This window comes from Budorcas taxicolor, chromosome 2, assembly GCF_023091745.1.
Source record: "Budorcas taxicolor isolate Tak-1 chromosome 2, Takin1.1, whole genome shotgun sequence".
Taxonomy (NCBI): Eukaryota; Metazoa; Chordata; class Mammalia; order Artiodactyla; family Bovidae; genus Budorcas; species Budorcas taxicolor.
The window spans coordinates 168637014-168660847 of record NC_068911.1 but is presented as its reverse complement, the minus strand read 5'-3'; the positions used below and the strand labels follow the sequence as shown (position 1 = coordinate 168660847).

At 52.1% G+C, this 23834-nt stretch overlaps 1 protein-coding gene across 1 annotated transcript in view; it reads left to right on the top strand.

The window, feature by feature from the left end:
- Positions 1–23834, top strand: part of PTPRU (protein tyrosine phosphatase receptor type U) — an 86604-nt gene that overhangs the window by 43905 nt on the left and 18865 nt on the right. The window contains exons 12-18 of the mRNA XM_052635977.1: positions 1531–1804; positions 2767–2803; positions 3725–3863; positions 8310–8339; positions 11657–11814; positions 22731–22921; positions 23626–23701. Of these exons, the coding sequence (XP_052491937.1) occupies positions 1531–1804; positions 2767–2803; positions 3725–3863; positions 8310–8339; positions 11657–11814; positions 22731–22921; positions 23626–23701 (905 nt within the window). The remainder of the gene's footprint in view (positions 1–1530; positions 1805–2766; positions 2804–3724; positions 3864–8309; positions 8340–11656; positions 11815–22730; positions 22922–23625; positions 23702–23834) is intronic.

Here is a 23834-nt window from a genome sequence, read left to right as displayed (position 1 = left end):
GCAGGGGGTTTCCCAGGTGCTCTTGACACTCTCACTTCCTCACTCCTCCCCACTTTCACTTTTTCCTCCTGCTTTGCCTCCCCATATTTGCTACTGCACAGTCTGATTTGGGCTGATTCCTGGACCCTAACAGGAGCTGCAGGAAGGAGTCTGCAGAGCTCAGGGGAATTTGGCCTTTTGCAGGAGGCTCAGGATGCTGGTGCCTCTGAATTGGGAGGAGTTGGGGACCCAGCAGCTTCTCCTTTCCTTGTCTCCTTGGGGGATCCTGTGAGCAGCCCAGTCAGCATCCCAGGCAAGCCTGGGATGGGGCGAGGGATGGACCATGTGAGGTGGAGAGGCCTGATGACTGTGTGACCTTGGACATGTCCCTTCACCTCTCTGAGCCTCCCTTTCCTTTGCCTTATGGTGATTATCCCAGATCAAGGTGTGCTTTGTTCACAGTTCATGATTATTAGCATCTCCTGGTGGGACTTGGGGCCAGGGGAGGCCTGACCTCAGCCTGGGAAGTGGAGGTTGAGAGGGGCCTGGGCTGGCTAATGACGGGATGAACCTGTCTGGCCTAAATCTTAGGGTGCTGGGGTGATTCCCTCCTAACTTGGGAGCTAAAAACAAACAAACAAACAAACAAACAGCTGGAGAGCAAGGAAAAGGCATTTCTACTTTCCCAGAGTGCAGGCTGCCATTGTCAGTATGGGGTGTCACATGCCAAGACGTGACTGAGGCTGGGAGTGGAAAGATTTAAATTTGTCAGCATTCATTTATTTACTCTTGGCTTTGTTCCACAGAGGATTTGGAGGAGCTCATAGGACAAGGCCATTCAGTATAGTGATGAAAATAAATAGAAACACACAAGGTGGGATCAGGAGACAGAGACCAGGGAACAGAAATCAGCCATCAGGCCCGGGAGATGGCAGGCTCAGAGTTGCAGACCCAGGGCTGCCTCCAGGTTGGGAGGGTATTCGAGATGTAGGTTTAGTGTGACCTCGTTTGCCTGCTCAGTGACTGGCTCCCCCACTGGAGGCCAGTTCCAGGAAGCCCAGAGCCCCAAGTGCCCAGCATAGGACTCATGTCTGAGCTCAGTAAAAACTTTCTGGATGAATGAATGCATTGTGTCTTACTCGAATTTACTGAGGCCTAGAGGGAGCAGTTGGGAACCTGGTTGGAGCCCAGGGCTTGAGGTTCCCAGGCGCTGGGAGTCAGGGTGGAGCTTTAGGGCTTGGTTGGCTTGAGCAGGGCCCACATACTTTCAGCCTTAGTTACAGTAATAACAGCTGCCCAGGCACTGGCTGCTTGTTAAACTTGCTTCTTTGCTCACCTCTACCTTATGGAGCCATCCTGTAATCATTCCCATTTTACAGAGGAGAAAACTGAGGCCCAGGGAGCTTAAGTGACTTGCCCAGCTAGGAAGAGACAGAGCTGAGATGAGGGCTGTCCTGAGTCTGACCCCAAAGCCCGCACCCTTAGTCACCAGATGGCTCTCCCTGTCCTCTGGCCACCGTGACCACTGCCCTGTCCCCTCCCCATGTCCAGTGTGTACCAGGTGATTGTGGAGGAGGAGCGGCCGCGGAGACTCCGGCGGGAGCCTGGCAGCCAGGACTGCTTCCCGGTGCCGCTGACCTTCGATGCGGCGCTGGCCCGGGGCCTGGTGCACTACTTTGGGGCCGAACTGGCGGCCAGCAGTCTGCCTGAGGCCATGCCCTTCACCGTGGGTGACAACCAGACTTACCGCGGCTTCTGGAACCCACCGCTTGAGCCCAGGAAGGCCTATCTCATCTACTTCCAGGCAGCAAGCCACCTGAAGGGGGTGAGGGGCCGGCCGGGGTCATGGTGGGGGCGATCCGGGTGGGGGATAGGCTCAGGACAGATCGGAGCAGGCTGCTGCAGAAGCTGGAGACAATGCCCATCCTCCACCCTCCACCCTTCCCCTCCCACTAGCCTTATTCCCCACCTTCCCCATACTGCGCCCAGGCCTCCCGTAGCCCTGTCCACCTCCGCCTGCCGATCTGAGCCCCGCCCTCCTAACCCCAGACACCTTCTCTCCAGTACTAACCCTTTCCGGGGGGCTTCTTCCTGAAGGCTCAGATAGTAAAAGATTTGCCTGCGATGCAGGAGACCCGAGTTTGATCTCCTGGGTCGGGGAGATGCCCTGGAGAAGGGCATGGCAACCCACTCCAGTATTCCTGCCTGGAGAATCCCAGAGATGACAGAGGAGCCTGGTGGGCTTTTCCTGGATTCATGTCTATCCAAGCTCCCAGTGTGGTCCCTGCCGTCTCCTGAGGCCCTGGTCTTCCAACTCAGGTTCCTCTGGCTCCAGAGGGTGTCCCTCTCCTCTTCTCGCTTTCACCTGACCTTGAAGCCTAGGACCAGCCTCCTCCCTGAAGCCCCGCCCTTCTCCAGGCTCCTCCCTCCTCGGATTGCTCCTTTCCGGGCTGCCCTGTAGCCAAGCGGACCCCTGGACCTAAGCGCTACCCTCATTTCTGAGCTCCTCCTCCTTACCCTCTCCTTGTGCCTTTTTTTTTTTTTTTTCCTGTTCCCGGCCATCTCATTCCACTTTCCTAAGGCATCGCCCTATCTGTGGACCTCTCCCCTTTTTGGCCCCTCCGTCCCTGGTTCCCCCTCGACCCTCCTGCTGGTGGGGTGTGTTTAGTTACAGTTCATACCAGAACAACTCTGACCAGAGCCAAGACAGCCTGTCTAAGGTTGCCTCTGGGGAGGGTCAGGTCCTGGCTTCAGCGGTGCTGAGACCCGCCCCATCTGTGCCTCCAGGAGACCCGGCTGAACTGCATCCGCCTCGCCCGGAAGGGTAAGTACCCCTGGATTCAGTCCTTCAGGACTTGCTGGGCTCTGGGGAGGTGGACGCTGGGCACTCAGGCCTGTGGGAGCAGAGGCAGGAGGTCTGGCAGACTGGTGGGGGCCAGGAAACATTCCCCTTCTTGGGCTCTACATGCCCCATCTCGAGGGCTCCTCCTCCCAGCCTGGGCACACACCCTCACACACCGTGGTCACAGAAGGGGCCTGGCAGAGGGTGAGCCATTGAAGTTGGGAATGGGGTGGTGGGTACTGGACCCTGGTCCTGGAGTCTGTATCTGCCCCCTTTCCTGTGGGGAGGAGAAGGGGGATAGCATGGACCCTGTAGTGTCGGGATTGACGCTGCCCCCAGATGAGGAATGTGGGTGGTTCCCAGTCCTGAGATGCCCTAACTGAGCCCTCGATACGTAATTCTCTTCCCTTGTTGCCTCCCAGGAGGGCGGGAGGCTGCGTCTGAAGGCCCCACACACATCTGCCATCCCGCATCCACTGAAGGATGGGGAGGATTTGAGGCAGGAGAGAGGGGCATCGCAGTAGGCACCACAGTCCTGTGCCTGCTGGGCTGTTCTGATGAGGAGCTATTCCAGATAGGGACACAGGGCATGTAAGGCCTTCTGACCGGGGGATGTGGAAGGTGGGAGGGACAGTGAGAGATGGGTCTGATTGACTGAAAGGCGGGACACGTGCTGAGGATGATGGGCAGATGTTTTTATGCACCTGTTTGTGCAGCCTGGTTTATTCCTTGGGGCTTCAGTTTAGTCGCTCAGTCATGTCTGACTCTTTGCGACCCCCATGGATTGCAGCACGCCAGGCTTCCCTGTCCATCACCAACTCCTGGAGTTTAAGACCCCTGCAAGCAGGGGAAAGGTGGTCCCCGCCTCCCCTCTGATCCTCTGTCCTGTGTTGTTCTTCCCAGCCGCCTGCAAGGAAAGCAAACAGCCCCTGGAGGTGTCCCAGAGGTCGGAGGAGATGGGACTCATCCTGGGCATCTGTGCGGGGGGCCTTGCTGTCCTCATCCTCCTGCTGGGGGCCATTATTATTATCATCCGAAAGGGGTGAGTGAGGCCAGTGCCCTGGCCCACCTGGGGCTTCTGCCTGTCCGAGGCCGGGTGAGCAGAGAGGAGGCTGAGGGCTGGTTGGGCAGCCGCCTGGCGGGCGTGTGGAGGGCTGCCAACCTGGGCATCAGGCCTGTGGATAGACCCAAGCCGGTGAGGGGAAGCCTGAGACTGTGCAGATGGAGCTGCCCCAGAGTGGCTTGGCTGGAGCCCAGGTCTGGCCGGTGCCAGGTGCCCCTGTCCAGGGAAAGGCTCTCAGTGCCGCTGCCAAGGAGCTGTGCTGGGAGTGGGCCCCACCCGCCTTGCCCGCTGGGCTGTTCTGATGGGGATGGTGGGGAGGTAACCTGACTTGGCATCCTCAGTGCACGAGAGATCTTCTGCCATTGCGTCTGCCCTGAGCACGGGGTTGGCGCGTTATCCCTGAGCAGTGGGGGGCGGGGCTCACTCCCCTTCACACGGAGGACCCTGAGCAGTGGCTCTTCCCAGGCTCCATCTTCTCTTGGGCTCAGCTTGTGCTGGGCTCTGTTACTGTTGATCCCTGAGGAGTCCTTCTGGGCCCATGACTCAGAGGAGACCTCCCTTCCTGCCCTTGCCATTTCCCAGGCCTCAAAGGTCCAGCCTTATGTTTGTGTGGGAGGCACTTTTGGGTACATTTCACAGTGGGCAGAGTGAATACCAGCCTATCTTAGAACCTAGAACTTACACTGTTTTGGAGTTTTAGAAATCCAGGATGTGAAATTCTGAGAATCTCCAAGTTTAGAACTGTGGAGGCTCAGAACCTGGACATTGAGAGCTGCCATTGTAGTCCAAGGATGTCTAGCCTAGTGGTTTTCCCGTCTTCCAAAAGCAGCAGAACCTATCTTCAAAACACTAAATAAACCCCTCCCGAGAGCCAGTACATGGAGCACTAAAGACTGAGCCTTGGTTTGGAGCTCGGTGGGCTTCTGAGACCCTGCCCCACCTCATTCTCCTTGCCCTACCTCACTTCCTACCAGGCAGCCCCAGGACACTGTGGCCCAAGCCCCTTAGTTGAGGAATGGAGACGCTGAGCCCCAGAGGGGGCAGAGACCTGCCCAAGGCCACCCGGGAGCCAGGGGCAGAGCCTGCTCCATCCTCTCCCCTCTGGGCTCTGGCTTTTGCGGCCCTTGCTGCTGCCAAGTTGGGCACGCGTGGGTGGGTTGGCTCTGGGTCTCTGGCCTGTCAGGAGCAGATAAGCAGGATCCAGGGAGATGAGGGAGAACTGGGCAGGGCCCCCCTTGCCTGAGGCCCAGCACCAGCAGGAGAGAGACTCTCCCCAAGAGTCTCGGGGTGGGGGCATGCCAGCAGTGGGGTGCTGGGATGGTCTGTTCAGGGCATCAGGCTCTGATTGTTCCCTGTGAAGCTTCCTGAGGCAAAATCATTTAAACTGTCATTTAATGAGTATTATTCTGTGCCAAGAGCTCTCCACACATCACCCATTAGAACCGTAGTTACTGATCACCTAGTGTGTACCAGGCGCTGTTTTGGCACTCGGGAGACATCAGGGAATTTTTCCTTCCTGGATCCTGACTCACAAAGCAGATCTAAGTTCCTTTTCACAGGTCGGGAAACTATTATTAAGGGACTCGCCCATGTCACTTTAAGTAGCAGGTCCTGACTGGACCCAGGCCTGACCGCAAAGCTCATCCTCCTTACGGCCTGGCATGTGAAGGGCCTCACCACGGCTGGCACACAGTAGTTCCTGTAGGGGGCGAGGCCCTGGGGTGGGGAGCGGCACAGATAGAGGGCTGTAAGGGAGGGATCACATTTGGGAAATTGCAGGTGGTATTTGAGTCTCTCCAGATCTACTCTTGAGGAAGACTGGCAAAGTAGGGAAGGTCACCCACCCCAGCAAAGAGAGAGCCAGCCACCCCAGCAAAGAGAGAGCCAGGCCCAGGAGAGGATGGATGGGTCAGATATGCTACCAAGGCCTCACTGGGAAGGCCTCCACTTCATGCAGCTGCTACTGGAAGCCTTTAGGATCCCTTCCCCATAGCTACCTGCCTCCGCCCTGTTCCTTCTTAGATCCTCTAAAAGCCATTCAGCCCCTTTCTGTAGCCCCTTGCTGCTTTCCCCCGAATCCTACCTGGCCTTCCGGGTTCACTGTGCTCTTGAGGGCTCCCTCAGTCTGCACCGTGGGTGCCATGGGGCAGAGCAGCTCTGGCAGGGATGGGGGTGTTCAGATCAACCTGGGGTATGGATGAAATGGACAGATTAGGAGGTTGCTGAGGGAGAGCAGCCCCCAGGGAGCTCCCGTGCACCCAGGAAGGAGGCACCTGGGGTGGGGAGGAGGTGGCTGGGAGCAGGTCTCAGCTTCTTCATCTGCCCCCTGGAGAGTGAGGCTGGATGCACCTGCTCCTGGGAACTCTGGGGTGCCCCAGGCCAGTTGGACCCTTTAGTTCTGCTTCCAGAGACCCTCCCCACTTCCCTTTGCAGCACTTCCCCCACTCTGCCCACCCCACTCTGCACTTCACTCATACTCACAGGCTTTGCTCAGTGTTTCACTTCCCTGCTGGACTGAGAACTGCATGAGGGCAAAGGAGGTTCTGTCTGGTTGCCTGTGTGTCCCCCGGGTCCTCTGTGTATGACTTATGGATGACTCGGGTCCTCCTGAACCCACGCCCACACCCAGCAAGCAGAGGGGCAGGGAAGGGCTGGGTGCATGCTTGCTGTCCGGGAGGGGATTATTTTTAACCTCACTTGTTTAGAGGAGAAAATGGAAGCTCATAGAGATGGAGTTCTTTTAGTTATTTTTCTCCATTTACTGATTAGTAAGTAAAGTAAGTAAAGTCGCTCAGTCGTGTCCGACTCTTTGCGACCCCATGGACTGTGTCCTATCAGGCTCCTCCATCCATGGGATTTTCCAGGCAAGAGTGCTGGAGTGGATTGCCATTTCCATCTCCAGGGGATCTTCCTGACCCAGGAATCGAACCCGGGTCTCCTGCATTGCGGGCAGATGCTTTACCATCTGAGCCACCAGGGAAGCCCCCCATTTACTGATTACTCAGTTTAATAAAATCTGTATCGAGGGAATACATATTCCCTGGGCACTGTCCTGGGCCCTGGGGATCCACAGTGGGCAAAAGCAACCAGGATGCGGTCCTCTTGTGCTTTGTGGCTGTGGGTGGGGAGTCTGGCATTAAACTAAAAAAAGCACAAATGTGTGATTACAAATTGTGAAAAGACCAGGGTGTCAGGGTGAAGGGGCAGAGAGAGAGTAAAAGGGGAACTAATGTAGTTGGTGATTGTGGGGGAGTCCTTAGGATCGGCCCTTTTGAAGTTATGACAGCTCAGCCGAGACCAGAAGAATGCCACTCCTTCAGCCCATCTCCCTGCCCTCAGGGCCACTGTGACCAGCTCAGGGCCCTGGACCCCACTCTGTCCCTGGGACGGGAGACGTGCTGTGTGAACACAAGTGTTTCTCCCACCCTGGCTGGGCCTCTGTCTTCCCCTCCCCTCTCTTTGCTTTTCCCTCCCTGCTGATGGGGTGATGTGGGCGCGGGTGAGTGGAGGATCCTGGAGCGGTCCTGGAAGGGGCCTCAGGAGGGGCTGGCTCTGGGGTCAGGGTCCTGGGCCCGGTCTGGACTCTCGCTGACCCCCTGAGAGCCGCGGGCTGACATGACTTTCTGGGACCTGGCTCCCCGCCGGGGAGATGGGATCAGACTTGCCCCACGACCCCACTGCCGGTGCCTCGAGGTCCCATCAGGGCTCTCGGCCCAGCTGTGCTCTGGGTGCTTGTGAGGGGGTCACGTGGCTCCTTTAATGGACCCCATACCCAGGGGCAGTCTGGGTGGCTGAGGGTGGCCCCAGTTGTCCTGGCGTACAGCCCCCCTCCCCTTCCTGGCTCATTTCTTCCCAGCTTGCAGAGGGCTGTCCCCTCAGGGGCGGGGGAGCTTGTGGGGGGCAGGGGGGTGGCATGGGGACTGTGGGGGGTGGTCTGCAGGGGTGAGTGTACGGTTACCTGGAGTGTGTGAGTGCAGGCATCTGTGTGTGAGTGTGTTTGCGAACACGTCTGTGTATGTATCTGTGTGTGCCAGTGTGTGTGTCTGAGTGCCTGTGTCTGAGTGCATGCATGTAATAGGTCTGTGTTTGTAAGTGCATGAGTGTGTCCATGTGCTTCTGTGTGAGTGTGTGTATCCGTGTGTCTGCATGTGTATTTCTCTTTGTGAACGCATGTGTGTAAAAGCTCTGCTTCCCTCCAGGCCTTTTCCCCACCTCCTTCTCACTCCAGGAGTGGGCTTGGGGAAGGTTCTGGAAGGAGCCGGGCCAGCCCTTGGGTCAGAGAAGGGCCTTCTGACCCGTTGGTCCCAGGCCAGCCTGGTCCCCAGCAGAGAAAGCACCAGGCCCCTCCTGCTGGTGGTGCTGCCCTGGGCCCCGCCTTGTGCACAAACCGTGGCCCACCTGTGTGTTCTCTTTGCACGCTGCCAGGAGAAACCACTATGCCTACTCCTACTACCCGTAAGTAGTGCCCCTGCCTGGCGGCCCCGCCCCTCCTGGGGAGCCCCCGCCCCCGCCTCTGCCCTGCCTGAGGTCAACGCCTCCTCCACGGCCACCCTGCCTCTGAGCTTCCCTCCTCTGCTGTCTTTCCTCTCCCCACCGTCCTCCTGTGTGGAGGTCATGAGCGCTGTCTCTCTGCTGAGTCTTGGGTTCAGAACCAGCTGTCTGAGCCGCCCCAGACAAGTCACTGGACCTCCCGGAGCCTCCTGTCCTCTTGACCCCAAGGCAGCCCCTTGTGTCTCAAGCCATTCTTGCTGGTCGGGACCTCCCGACATCAGACCTCAGTCCACGTCCAGGAAGGTCTTCGCCCGGGTCCCACTCTGGGTCCACAGCCTGAGTGCGCGTGCGTGTCGGGGGCAGACATAGGGCGGCTCCCAGGGCACCTCCAGCCTTTCTCTAGCTGGGCCCAGCTCCTCAGACCCACCGATCCCTGGGCGCCTCCCCTGAGCTCAGTTCTTCACACAGAAACCACACAACAACCCTGAGAAGATGCCCTGTGATCGCCCCATTTCACTGATGAGGAAACAGGCTCAGGGAGGTTAAGGACTTGTCAGAAGTCACAGGACGTGCAGAGACGGGGTTGCAGCCCAGGCCCCCCTCTAACTCCCCAGCCTGCCGATGCTGCTCTGTTTTCTGCCTCTGGGATCTCTGACCCTGCAAGGCTTCCAGATCATTCCCCTGCACCCGTGCTTGTCCCCACCTTGCAGAGCAGGCCCAGGTGGCCCCGGGCCAGCCCAGAGGACGGTGATCTCTCACCTCCTCCCTGGACCCTCTTCTTGCATCGACATCACCCACTGTCACCCTGGCTTTTCCAGCAACCACACCCCTGTCAACACACGTGGAGCCTCCAGCTCAGCTGTTCCTTGAGCTCCTAACAAGGCAGCTCTCCTGCTCCCTCAACTCTGCAGGTGTTTTTTAAAACCATTATTTTACTGAAGTGTAGTTGATTTACAGTGTTGTGTTAATATCTGCTGTACAGCAAAGTGACTCAGTCACACACATATATGTATTCTTTTCATAGTCTTTAAAATTTTCTTTTTAAATTGGAGGATAATTGCTTTACAGTATTGTGTTGCTTTCTGCCATACATCAGCATGAATCAGCCATAGGTATACATGTGTCCCCATCTCCCACCCCATCCCACCCCTCTGGGTTGTCACAGAGCACTTAATTTTGAATCTAAATGCTGAACTTTTTCCAAGTGTCCATATTACGTGCCATCGGCTTGATCTCGCCCTGAGGTCGGCTGGAGGCCGAGGTGAGCGGTGTCCCTCCTGGCTCTGTCTGCGGATCTGGTTGGTTGGTGTTTGAAGTTCTTCTTCCAAGTAGAGCAGGAGGCCTGGGCGGGAACAGGGCCCTGTGGTTCACCGCTGGAGGCCGCCTCCTAGGCCAGGATCCTCTCGGGACGGGTCCTCCTGGGGCTGCATGGTCCAGCCAGCCTGACGGGCTGTCCTCTGTCCGAGGCCCTCTGCCTGTCGTCCCTGTGGTCGCTGGTGTCTGACCTGTCCCCCCGCCCTCTGTCTCCTTCCCCGCCTCTCTCCTTGTCGTTAGTCCTTTTTTCCCTCCTCCCCCTTCTCTGTATCTCTAATTCTCTGTCCCACGCCCGTCTCCCTCTTCACCTCCCTTCCTCCTCCACCTTCTGTCCTATGTTGATGATCGAGGTCACAGCCACGGAGACCTCTCCTCATCTGCCCCCAAAGGGTCTTTGGCTCTGCCCTGGGCCACAGTGAGGGAGACAGCCAGAGCCTGAAGGTGGGTGGGAGTCGGAGGCTTGGGCCCGCTGAGCTGTCTCAGATTGGGAAAGTCACACCCACCGCAGTGCATAGCCACACTGGTCCCCAGCAGGACACAGAGCTCTCTTTCCTGTGTTTCCCAGAGGAAACACATGGTTGTCCTGGCAGGAGGGGCATCCAGAGGTCATCCTGTCCCTCCCCCTGCCCCCAGCAGCTCTGGAGCCAGGACGGGCTGAGTGGAGTTTGTCTCTCTGGGGGAGTGAGTCCCACACTATCCTCTTCATCTCCACGATGACCAGTGTCCCTGAGCCTGCACAACCTGGAAGTCCCCTCTCAGGTCTGACCTGCGTCCTGCACGCTGCAGGGCCGGGCAGGTGAACGGCTCTCTGGTCTCGAGCCTTCCCTGTGATCGGGTCCCGGCTCTTCTCCAGTCTCAGTGCCATTCCCACGTCCTTTCCCTTTGCCTGGGTTTCAGCCCCTCAGACGTGGAGCCTTGAGCCCTGCCTCCCCACCCCTGTACTCCCTCCCACTTTCCTCTGAGTTCCCTGGGGTTGCAAACTACCATCCACGTCTAAAGCTGGACTGGAGACCTGGGCTGTGCAGGGGTCCCTGCCCAGGGTCCTCTCCGAAGCTCCCCCTCTTGGGAGGGACTGGGCCTTCTCCCTCTTCAGCTTCTGGCAGCTGGATGGGCTGGTGGGCAGCGACAGGAATATGGATGCTGTGTGGATTACTTAAGTCTAGTGTGGCCTGTGGGAGGACCATCCTGGGGTTCCTGGGGTAAGAAAAAGTTGTGATTGGAATTTATTCCCTGTCCACTGAACAGTGGACACTGAGACTGGCCGAGCTCTAACCAGACCCTCTGCCTGAAGGAGAATTGCAGTGCTTTCCCATGCAGGAGGAAGAGGTCCCAGGGAAGCTGGGAGGCCAGAGGAAGGAAGGTTATGTGTGGGGCCTGCAAGGCCGAAGCTGGGCAGCCGTCTTCCTCGTTGTGGATGCGGTGATTGTTGTGACACGACAATAGGCCTAGAGTGACTGTCCTCCCAATTTTCTGAGCCCTCAGGCCCAGTGAGAGTTAGGAGGCATATCCCAGCCTGAGGCCACCACTGCTCCATCCCTTGCTCTCAGCAAAGGTCCACAGGATAGGAACCCTTGTTGTTTAGTTCCCAAGTTGTGTCTGATTCTTTGCGACCCTGTGGACTGCAGCACGCCAAGCCTCCGTGTCCCTCCCTATCTCCCAGGGTTTGCTCAAACTAATATCCATTGAATCAGTGATGCCATGCAACCATCTCATCTTCTGTCGTCCTCTTCTCCTTCTGCCTTCAATCTTGCCCAGCATCAGGGACCCCGCCCGGTCCCTTTTGGGCAAAGAGGCAGCTTTCCGGGTCTGGTGAGCAAAGGATGGGGCCAGAGTCCCTTCAGTATCCAGAGATGCTTCTAGACTGGCTCCTGGTCTCAAGGCCCCTGACTGCCGGGTCTCCCCATCCACCTCTGGGTGCTGTCCTGTCCAGCTGAGCACCCATGTCTCCCATCGACCCTACTCTGCAGGAAGCCAGTGAACATGACCAAAGCCACTGTCAACTACCGCCAGGAGAAGACCCACATGATGAGCGCTGTGGATCGGAGCTTCACGGACCAGAGCACCCTGCAGGAGGATGAGCGGCTGGGCCTCTCCTTCATGGACGCCCACGGCTACAGCCCCCGGGGTAAGTGCCTACCCCTTCCTTGTGGCCCCCAGGCACTCCTGCCCCAGACTCCTGAGCCAACAGCACAGAGCCCCCCATCAGTGGATTCTGTAACACCCCGAACCACGGGACTAAGCATCCTGCTGGGTACCAGCACGGGCCCTGGGGATACAGAGAAGGCACCGGTGTTATCTTTGCACTGGAGGAGCTTTAGGAAAATCGAGGTCTTAGACACAGATTCATCTAAAAGGAGTGTGAGTTCCCTTGTTAATTGTGAGAAGTGTTCTGGAGACTCAGGGAAGGGAGCGCTGCTGTGGGGTCAGAGCCATCTCCTTCCTGCTGTGTGAAAGGGAGTGCTCTGGAGTTAGACCTCGGTTTGCATCTCAGGTCCCCTGAGCTGCGTGACCTGAGGCAAGTGGCTTAACCTTTCTGGTTGTCTGCTTCCTCAAGTATAAAATGAGGAGGAAGATCATCTCTGCTGGTGGTGCCACTGGGAGACTAAATGAGAATGGGTATACATTGTTTAGTGCTGTGGCTGGCCTGCAGGGAGAGGAGGGTGAGTCAGCTGTATATGCTGGGAGCTTCTCATCAATTGCTTCATCACACATCTTTTGATTTGACTTAGTGCTGATTTGTACAAAAGGAAATAGACTATTTAGGAAAATCATGAAGTTGTAATAATACAGTAAACACTGGTAAAGGCCACTGGTGAATTTGAAAGTCATCTGAATGCGTCCTTCATAGCCCCTACCTCCCTCTTAGATGTAAATATTCCCTTGAAATTTATGTTTATAACTTTCTTGGCTTTCGGGGAGTAATTTTTACCATGTGTGCGTGTGTCCCCAAACAGTGCATGCTATAATTTCGCTCATTCTGAGCTTGATAAAAATGAAATTGCTCTCTATTTTTCAGCTCAACACCATGTTTCCAACATTTACCCAGGTGGATGTTTTGCTATAGTTCATTTATTTTCTCTGATGTATAGTTTTCCATTGTATGAATATATCACAATTTATTTCTCCATCCTGCCATCCACGGGCATTTGATTTGTTCCTAGTTCTCTTGTTATTACAAACGAGGCTGCTGTGAATGTTCTTAAATGAATCTCTAGATGCACCTGCACAGCAGCTTCTGGAAATAAGAGCTGCTGGATTATAAAGTATGTGCTTGTTCTGCTTTCTGAGACAGGGCCAAATTGTTTTCCAAAGCGTCTTTGCCTGTGTTCATTCCTAGCAGCAGGGCGTAAGAGTTTGCATCACTCCACATCGAGATCAAAACTTGCCAGGCTTCTTCACTTTCGCCAAACTAGTTTGTATAAAGATGGTAATTCTCTATAGTCTTAATTTGCATTTCTCTGATTACTAATGAAGTTGAACATATTTGCAAATCATCATCGGCCATTCAGGTTTCTTCTTCCGTAAAATGCCTGTTCATGTCTTTTACCTAATTTTCTGTTTGGTTTTCTGTTGCTTTCTTAGTGGTTTTTAGGAGTTCTTTATATATTTAGGATGAGACTCATTTGTCTCTTATGAATTGCAAATATCTTCTCCCAATTTGTGGCTCATCTTTGCTGGTTATTTATAGTGTCTTTGGATGAACAAATTTTTGTGTCGATTTAGTCAAGTTCATCAGTCTTTTCCTTTTTGATTTCTATCTCTGTGTTTGTTTAATGGATTCTTCTGTATGCAAAATTGCAAGACATTTTTTACTTTTTTCTAAAACTTTTAATATTTTGCACTTCACTTTTACATCTTCATCCATTTGTAGTTGATTTTTGTATGTGATATAAATTATTTTTTTTCTATGGGGAAAACCAACTGTCCCAGCATCAGGTATTACAGTTCATATTTTCACCACTGATTTGCAGAGCCACCCCGTATCATATATCACATTTCCATATATGTATGAGCTATGTTTTGGCTCCCTGTTCTTTATCATAGGCCAGTTTGGTGATTCCTGTGACAGTACCAAGCTAGCCAATTACCATAGGTATCTAGGTCTTGATATCTGAAATGTCAAGCCCTCCCAACCTTGCTCTTCGCCAAGGATGTCTCGGCTATATTTGCCTTCGTTCTTTTTCTTACAAGTTTTAGAATCATCTCTTCAAATTCCTTGGCAAACTTGGTTGGCGGAATGTGCGTTGAATCTTAGGATTGGTTTTCGTTGTGTAAAACTGAAACTCGACATCCATTAAACTCCCTGTTCCCTCTCTTCTCAGTTCCTGGCCACCACCATTCTACTTTCTGACTTTGATTACTGTCTCATATAAGTGGAATCACGCAGTGCTTGTCTTTAGGGACTAGCTTATTTCACCTAACGTAATGTCCTCAGAGTTCATCCATGTCGTAGCACCTTTTAGAACTGCCTGTTTTTAAATTGCTTTTTGAAAAAATTAATTTTTTTAAACTCTTAGTTTTTGGCTGCACCGCATGGCATGAGGGATCTTAATTCCCTGCCCAGGGGTCATACCTGTGGCTCCTGAAGTGGAAGCTCAGAGTCCTAACCCCTGGGCTGCCAAGGAACTTCCAGAATTGCCTTTCTTTTTAAGGCTGAATAATATTCTATCGTATGTATATGCTCGCTTTTCTGACCCGTTTGCCTGTTGATAGACGCTTCGGTGGTTTCTAAGTTTTAGCTATTGTGAATAACACTCCAGGCAAGAATACTGGAGTGGGTTGCCATTCCCTTCTCTAGGCGATCTTCCCAACCCAGGAATGGAACCCAGGTCTTCTGCACTGTAGGAGAAGCCTGAGCCACCAGGGAAGCCTGCTATGAACATGGGTGTATACAAACATCTCTCCGGGTCCCTGCTTTCAGTACTTTTGGGTATATACCCAGAAATGGAATTGCTGGATCAGACAGTGGGTCTATTTTTAATTTTTTGAGGGCCTGCCACGGTTTTCGACCGTGGCTGCACCATTTTGCGTCCCCCCTAGTAGTGCACAGGGGTTCCAGTTTTCCCCACATCCTTGCCAGTACTTGTTTTCTGTTAAAGAAAAAAAAAATTATAGCAGCCATCGTCATGGATGTGAGATGGTATCTCGTAGTTTCGATTTTCTTTTCCCTAATGCTGGAGTGATGTGATGTTGAGCATCCTTTCATGAGTTTATTGGCTGTTTGTGTACTTTATTTGGAGAATTTTTGAATTGGGCTGTTTGTCCTTTTGCTGTTGAGTTTTAAGAGTTCTATATTTATTCTGGATATTAATCCTTATCAGATAAATGACTTACAAACATTTTTATCTCATTCTGTCGGTTGCCTTTTTACTCTGCGATTAGTATCTTTTGATGAACAAATGTTTACATTTTGATGTTGTCCATTTTGTCTGTTTTTTTCTTTTGTTGCTTATGCCTTTGGTATCATAGCCCAGAAATTCTTGCCAAATCTTATGTTATGAAGCTTTTGCCCTATGTTTAGATCTTACATTTAGGTCTCTAGTCCTTTCTGAGTTAATTTTTGTGTATGATGTTAGATAAGGGTCCAACTTCATTCTTTTGCATATGGATGTCCAGTTTTCCCAGCACACATGGGGTATATTTTTAGAATATTATATTTCTAAGTATTGGTCATATAGAGAAATGCAGTTGATTTTTGTGCGAATAGATATTGGTCTTATATCCATCCACCTTGATAAATTTTCTTTTTTAATGGAAGTATAGTTGGGTTATAGTATTGTTAGTTTCAGGTATATAATATAACGATTTGATATTTTTCTAGATTATAGACCATGGAAAGTTATCACAATATTATTGGCTATATTCTCTGTGCTGTATATTACATCCCTGTGGCTTTTAAAATTTATAACTGGTAGTTTGTACCTCTAAATCCTTTTCATCTATTTTGCCTTTCTTCCTCCCCCTTGCCCCTCTGGCAAAACCTAGGTTGTTCTCCATGTCTGTGAGTCTATATCTGTATTGTTATATTTGTCTATTTGTTTGACTCTTTAGGAGCTACTCATAATGTCATTTTTCTTCCTTTAGTTTGTTAGTGAGGTGAGTGACAGTTTTAGATTTTCCTTTTTTTCCCTTTAAAAAAATTATTTATTTTTAATTGGAGGATAATTGCGTTACAGTATTGTGTTGATAGATTTTCTAATGTTAAAATAACCTTCCATTCCTGGGGTAAATTCGCCTTGGTCTGATGCGTAATATTTTTTTTATTAATTATTGGATTTAGTATAATTATCATATAGTTCAAGATTCTAAAGCTGTATTCCCCAGTGGGATTGGCCTGTAATTTTTCTTTTTTGTGTTATCTTTGTCTGGTTTCTGGTATCCAGATTCTACTCGTCTTATAAAATGCACAGAGATCTTGTCTCATTTTTCCTTATCACAGAAGATTGGACTCATTGGCTCCAAGCCCCTGAAAGTTGGGTGGAATTCATCAGTGAAACCAAAAGAGTCCTTGTCTTTAGTTTTCTTTATGGAAACATTTAAAACTTTTAATTCAATTTATTTAAAGGGATAAAGAGCTCTTCAAGCTTTCTGTTTTTAAAAGACACGTTTAGTGTTATATTTGTCTAGGAATGTGTCCATTTCATTTATGCTTTCAAGTCCATTGACTTGCATTTCTGCATGATGTTCTCTGTGACCTTCCCTCATTAAATTTAACTACAGCCCTGCTGCTGCTGCTGCTAAGTCGCTTCAGTCGTGTCCGACTCTGTGTGACCCCATAGACGGCAGCCCACCAGGCTCCCCCGTCCCTGGGGTTCTCCAGGCAAGAACACTGGAGTGGGTTGCCATTTCCTTCTCCAGTGCATGCAAGTGAAAAGTGAAAGTGAAGTCGCTCAGTCCTGTCTGACTCTTAGCAACCCCATGGACCGCAGCCCACCAGGCTCCTCCGTCCATGGGATTTTCCAGGCAAGAGTACTGGAGTGGGTTTCCACTGAGCTGTTAATCAACTCTTCATCTTACAAACAAGGAAACAGAGATGCAGAGAGGAGAAATCACTTGTCTGGGTCAAACCGCCAGAAGGTGGCAGAGTCAGGATTTAAATGCAGGTATCTTTGAATTGCAAATTGCTGTATCACGCAGGCCTGGTGGACCGGGTAGGATTTGGGTTGGCAGAGACGGGAAGCAAAGGCATCTATGCATGAGGTAAATGCACAGAGCGTGTGCAAATGTAAATGCGTGTGTAAATGCACATTTCACAACCTGGCGAGGTCTGCTTGGGCGGAAAACTCAAGTGGGTTTTGGGGGGAGTGGGAGGTGGGGGTGCTGTGGTCACACATCTTGCTGCTGAGTCCTAGGGAGAGACGGAGAGAGGCAGGAAACATGGGCTCTGCACCCAAGAAGCTCACTATCTAGTTGGGAAGTGAGATGGACCCAGGAGATTCAGCACTGGGCTAACTGCTGGCAGAGCAGTGGGGAAAATGTGTTGCCATAGTCTTGAGAAGACACACCTTTGGGCAGGGGAGGCCAGGGTTTCAGCTGAGATGGATAAGATCTGATGGACGGTGAGGAGGGGTGGACACTGAAGGCAGGATGCTGGACGCAGGGGGAAGGTGTGACTGCTGGGAAGCTCAAGATGTATTCAGGAGACTGAAGCTCAGTCTTAAGGCTTCTCTCTTTCTTTATGCCGTGTCCTGGTCTAGCCGCTACTTTTCTTTTCCTAACAGTGAGGCCAGATTTTTGTGGTTTAAAACCATGTTGATTAGATTCAACCTCAGTATGGAAATTTTAAATAGGGACTTCCCATGCTGAGTAAATGTTGAGCTGGGATGTTCCCAAGTTGTTGGAATGTGCCCCTGTGGATTCTAATCCTGCCCTGAAACCCTCAAACCCTCTGGGTTCTCATCCTTCCAGAGCTCTTGACCGCTATGGGAACCAGAGGGTTCCAGCCAAATGGTTTGTCAAATAAATGCCCCTTATTTGACACCACAAATGCCCTCTTATCAGGAAGAGGAAATCAGAGGAAGACAATAGGGTCCCGGAGTCAGATGGGCTGAGCATGAATCCTAATGCTGCCACTTAAGCAGCAGGGCACTCAACCCTTCTGGCCTCAGAATATAGAGTGGGTTGCTATGCCCTCTGCAAGGGGATCTTCCTGACCCAGGTATCAAACCTGTGTCTCTTATGTCTCCTGCATTGGCAGGTGGGTTCTTTACCGCTAGTGCCACCTGGGAAGCCCATACAAGCAAAAGTGTTAGCCACTCAGTTGTGTCTGACTCTTTGTGACCCCACGGACTGTAGCCAGGCTCCTCTGTCCATGGAGTTCTCCAGGCAAGAATACTGGAGTGGGTAGCCATCCCCTGCCCCAGGGGATCTTCCAACTCAGGGGTTGAACCAGGTCTCTTGCATTGCAGGTAGATTCTTTACCCTGTGAGCCACCAGGGAAGCCCCTATGTAATAAGGGGAATAACAATAACACCTACGTCATAGGGATATTCTAAGGATTGAATGGCTTAAGAATCATGCCAGGCATGTGAAAGCCCTCAGTATGTTAGATCTTGTTAGCTATTGTTACAGGTTGTGTTTCTTTAAAGTTGCTTGCTAATTGCAAATAGTGAAGGAGAAGTATAGTGTTCTGTTGGTTACATAGCTGGTGGCCTGTCTTCATCAAGGGTGGATGGGAATTGGGGGAAGTGCCTATCTTTGAGGGAAGTCTGAGGATCCTCATTTTCAAATGAGGAAACCGAGGTCCAGAGAGGTCGAGTGACTTGAGTCAGAATTCACATTCAGGCTCCTCTGACTCCACACCCAGTGTTCTTTCCTCTGGGCCTCCAGTCCTCCCCGCAAAACATCAGCTGTCCAGTGGTTCAGTTCAGTTCAGTTCAGTTGCTCAGTCATGTCCGACTCTTTGCAATCCCATGGACTGCAATACACCAGGCCTTCCTGTCTATCACCAACTCCCGGAGTTTACTCAAACTCATGTTCATTGAGTCGGTGATGCCATCCAACTGTCTCATCCTCTGCTGTCCCATTCTCTTCCTGCCTTCAATCTTTCCCAGCATCAGGGTCTTTTCAAATGAGTCAGGTCTTCGCATCAGGTGGCCAAAGTATTGGAATTTCAGCTTCAGCATCAGTCCTTCCAATGAATATTCAGGACTGATTTCCTTTAGGATGGGCTGGTTGGATCTCCTTGCAGTCCAAGGGACTCTCAAGAGTCTTTTCCAACACCACAGTTCAAAAGCATCAATTCTTTGGTGCTCAGCTTTCTTTATAGTGCAACTCTCACATCCATACATGACTCCTGGGAAAACCATAGCTTTAACTAGCTGGACCTTTGTTGGCAAAGTAATGTCTTTGCTTTTTAATATGCTGTCTAGGTTGGTCATAATTTTTCTTTCAAGGAGCAAGCATCCAGTGGTTACTCCCCCAAATTATCCCATAATCATTATGGAGCTGGAGAAAGCCAAGGCCAGCGCCTGAGTGCCCACCTTGAAGCTGAGGGCTGGCTCTTACCTTCCTTTCTGTCATCCTTTCAGGGGCTTCCAGCTGTGCGGGCAAGCTAGTCCTCAGGATCTGTGTGTGTGTGTGTGTGTGTGTGTGTGTTAGAGAGGGAGAGAGAGATCCCGTGGGAATGCATGGGTGAGAAGAGTAAGGATATGTCTTCTCTGGGCCCAGGAAATGGAACATCTTCCTGGCAGCATCATCATTCATCATCCTTTGTCCTCTGGTGGTCTTGTTTGGAGAACATCTTGTTGCTCTCGGGCTCACCTGGAAGCTGCCCAAATTTGGCTCTGGCTTCCTCCCAACCAGTGGGGGCATTTGCTTGTCTTCAGCCATTGCCAGATGATTCCATGCTTACTTGTGAGGCCCTATCAGAGCTTTCAGCCTTTCAAGATCTCTGAGATGAGCTGCTGGGTTTTCTGTCTGGAGAGCTCACTGTGGAGCTGTCAACACGGTTTCCATGAAGAACACTTAGGACCCTTTCATCTCTGAGATCTTTGAACCAGCAGAAGTCTTTTTTTGCTTGAAATTTGTGTGGTTGTCTTGTGTGCTTGTTGTGGATGCTCTTTGGAATTGTCATGTCTTAGACCAGGATCCAGTGGTGGAGAAGGACCCAGGCAGAAAGGCCACCTCTTGTCAACCATCTGGCCTGGCTTTCTGAAACTCAAGGGGATCCTCCTTTTCCTGGAAACTCCCAGTGATGTCCAGAGCCCCATCTGCAGGTGCTCATGTGCCAGGCACTGGGCTGGGTGCTGTGTATACATAATCTTGGTATAGAATCTGCCTGCAGTGCAGGAGATGCAGGAGACCTGGGCTTGATCCCTGGGTCGGGAAGATCCGCTGGAGAAGGGAATGGCCACCCACTCCAGTATTGTTGCCTGGAGAATCCCATGGACAGAGGAGCCTGGCGGGCTACAGGCCACAGGGTCACAGGAGTCGGACACGACTGAAGTGACTTAGCATGCATGCACATTGAATATTTATATCATCATATTGGAGAGTAACAGTTTTAATCTTCATTTGCCGTGTGAAAAGGGAAATTTCTGGAGAGCAAGTAACATCCCCAAGGTTACATGCAATACTGGGATTTGATCTGAAGCCTGTCTGACACCAGATCCTGTCTCTTAATTGCCATAGTATACTGTATTCCCCTGAGGATATTTCATGAAACAAACAGTTTGTCTGTGGTGAAAGACGGAGGTGAAACCTTGCTATTCCCACCCATCTCTTGGAGATTTAAAATACACACTAACTTGTTGGAAGCCCTAGGAGGTTTCACAGGGGAAAACAACCTACTTATTTTTATTTAAACCAGAATTTCACAAACTCCTTTAAAACATAGAAGCTGTCCCCATGATCCTTCTCTTTGTTGAATACGTGAGTCATCGGGCACGACCAGCATTTTCTGGAACACACTTGGGCAGCCACTGCTTTAGGCAAATCTCTCCTCTTCAGATCTCAGTTTCTCTACCTGAAAAATGAAGGGCTTGAGGCATTTGACCACAAATGTGTAATGGGTGGGCTTCCCTGGTGGCTCAGACAGTAAAGAATCTGCCTGCAATTCAGAAGACCTGGGTTCAATCCCTGGGTAGGGAAGATGCCCTGGAGAAGGAAATGGCAACCCACCCCAGTATTCTTGCCTGGAGAATTCCATGGACAGAGCAGCCTGGTCGACTACTGTCCATGGGGTCACAAAGAGTCAGACATGAGTAACTCACACACACACACACACACACACACACACACACATACACGTGTGTAACTGGTACGTGGCTTGCCCTCCAGCTGTAAGCAACTGGAAATCTGGATAAAACATGTGAAACAGTTGTTTTCAGACATTGGGCACCAGGCAGTCCTCCACTGTGATTCCTGAGAAAAGCAAAACAAACTGAAGTGCCTGCCTCGCATTGCCCCTCTACCTCGAGGCAGCTTTCAAACCTCGGCACAGGAAGTGGAACCCAAGCAGGGCCCGCAGTCTCCCTGATTTGAGGAGGCAGAGATTGGAGTTTGGGGAGGGTGGCGGTGTCTGTCTGGGTATTGCATTCATTCCACCCATTAGTCAAGACTGGGAATTAAGAGTCCAGACCTGATGGATGGATATGAGTTCACCAGGCATCAGGGGATAGTGGTGCAGAGGAAGACCATGTGTGAAGACTCGGTATATTTAGGTTTTTTTTTTTTTAGAGTTTACATTTTATTTTATTTTATTTTATTTTTTACTTTATTTTACTTTACAATACTGTATTGGTTTTGCCATACATTGACATGAATCCACCACGGGTGTACATGCGTTCCCAAACATGAATCCCCCTCCCACCTCCCTCCCCATAACATCTCTCTGGGTCATCCCCGTGCACCAGCCCCAAGCATGCTGTATCCTGCGTCGGACATAGACTGGCGATTCGATTCTTACATGATAGTATACATGCTACAATGCCATTCTCCCAAATCATCCCACCCTCTCCCTCTCCCTCTCCCTCTGAGTCCAAAAGTCCGTTATACACATCTGTGTCTTTTTTGCTGTCTTGCATACAGGGTCGTCATTGCCATCTTTCTAAATTCCATATATATGTGTTAGTATACTGTATTGGTGTTTTTCTTTCTGGCTTACTTCACTCTGTATAATCGGCTCCAGTTTCATCCATCTCATCAGAACTGATAGGGAGGCCCGCTGGGAGTCCTCCACCTGCCCCTGCAGGCTCAGAGCTGGGCAGAGAACAGTGGTGAGACATGCAGAGAAAGCCCCTGCACCGCAGCCAGGCCAGGAGGAGGGGATACGTGCTGAGTGTGTGGGAGTGAGTGTTGGAAGCTAGGTGTGGCTGAATGGGGCTGTTCCTCCATCCCAGGACCTGACCAGGGGGACCAGGGTGGGATGTTCTTGGGGAGGCTGGCCAGGAGAGCTGGGGAGTGGTGGTCCATGGGGAAGGGATGGTTTTCTGGAGTGTGGGGCAGCATGATCCTCTCCACCTGCTCTCCATGGGCTGAGCTGCCACACAGGCTGACAATGGAAATGCTTGCGCTGGAGAAACGCCTCTATTCAGGTGCTTCCCGTTCATCTGTGGAGGGGGTGGCAACGGCAGCTAATTTCAGGACTTGCTTGTCTTTGAATGGGGTGATTGCTGGGAGTTGTCAGTGTTCCAGATTGGTCCCTGGGAGAAAGAGGGGGAGGAAGGAGGGGATGTTGTGGGCTCTGCTGAGCGCTGCCCCCTGCAGGCTGAAGTCACAGAGGGGGCCCTCGCTGGGAAGCCCGGGAGGGTGAGGGGACGAGGGATCCCATCTGCAGGGCTGGGCCAGAAGGGCCCCCAGAGGGCATGTGACCCGATCCCCTCATTCTACCAGTGGGAAGACCAGGATGCCCCAGGGAAGGGGCTCGTCCAGAGTCACCCAGGGCGGGTGGTTGAGCTGCCTGGTTCCAGCAAACAACCCGGGCATCCTCCACGCTGGCTGTGCTCCCATCCCTCCCACGGCCCCCCTGAGTCCATGTGGGGTTCCCCTGGCTGGGGCCGGTGCACATCAGGAGCCCCTTTTTCCTTTCTCTGGCTGCAGGAGACCAGCGCGGCGGTGGGGTCACTGAGGCCAGCAGCCTCCTAGGGGGCTCACCGCGGCGGCCGTGTGGCCGGAAGGGCTCCCCGTATCACACGGGGCAGCTGCACCCCGCGGTGCGTGTGGCCGATCTCCTGCAGCACATCAACCAGATGAAGACGGCCGAGGGCTACGGCTTCAAGCAGGAATACGAGGTGCCTGGCCCCGTCCAGCTGGGACCCCTCGCCAGGGCCTTCCCTGGCTCCTCCTCACTGTGGACCCTGGCAGCCCTCAGCTGGTCCCTGGATGGATCCTTGCCCTGACAGTCCCCATCTCAAGCTAATTTCTTGGCCTTGACCTTGGCCCTAATCTCAGCCTGACCTGGTTTCTCCCTCATCCTAACCCTGACTTAAAAAGTGTCTGAATCTTATGTTGGTCTCTGTCTGGACCCTGCCAGGATCCTTTATCCATCCCTGATGTGGACCTGACCACTAACACTGACCCTGACCTCCAGCCTAAACCCCAGTGTAACTTTGACCCTAACTTTCGTCCTAAGCTCCGTTTGAACTCTGACTTGAATCCCATCCTACCTCCGTCTGGACTTAATTTGACCCTCAAAATTTTACCTTCGTCCCAGGTCAGACCTGGATTTGACCTAAACCTAACCTTCATTCTGAAATGTCTCTGAGCTATAATTACCTCTTTCCCCCTCTTTTTCTCACTCCCCTCCCCACACTGCTTGGTATTAAACTTAGTCCCTCACATATAAAGGAATATACAGTGACTTCATCTCAGGCCCCAAATTTAACCCTGAACCTGGCCCTTACCGTGGTCCTACTTCCTTCTGCTGACAGGGTCGGGCTCTTGGGAGGGGAGGGGCTTCCCTCCCCCCACTAACTATGCCTTTCCCTTCTGGTAGAGTTTCTTTGAAGGCTGGGATGCTACAAAGAAGAAAGACAAGGTCAAGGGTGGCCGACAGGAGCCCGTGCCTGCCTGTGAGTCCTGCAGGAGGGCCTGCGATCGGGGGGGCAGTGGGTGGGAGGAAGCAGGAAGAGGGAGAAGAGCAGAGTGAGCCGTTTATGGAGGGCCTGTTGCAGGCTGGGCTGTGCGCTGAGCACCACGCTCCTC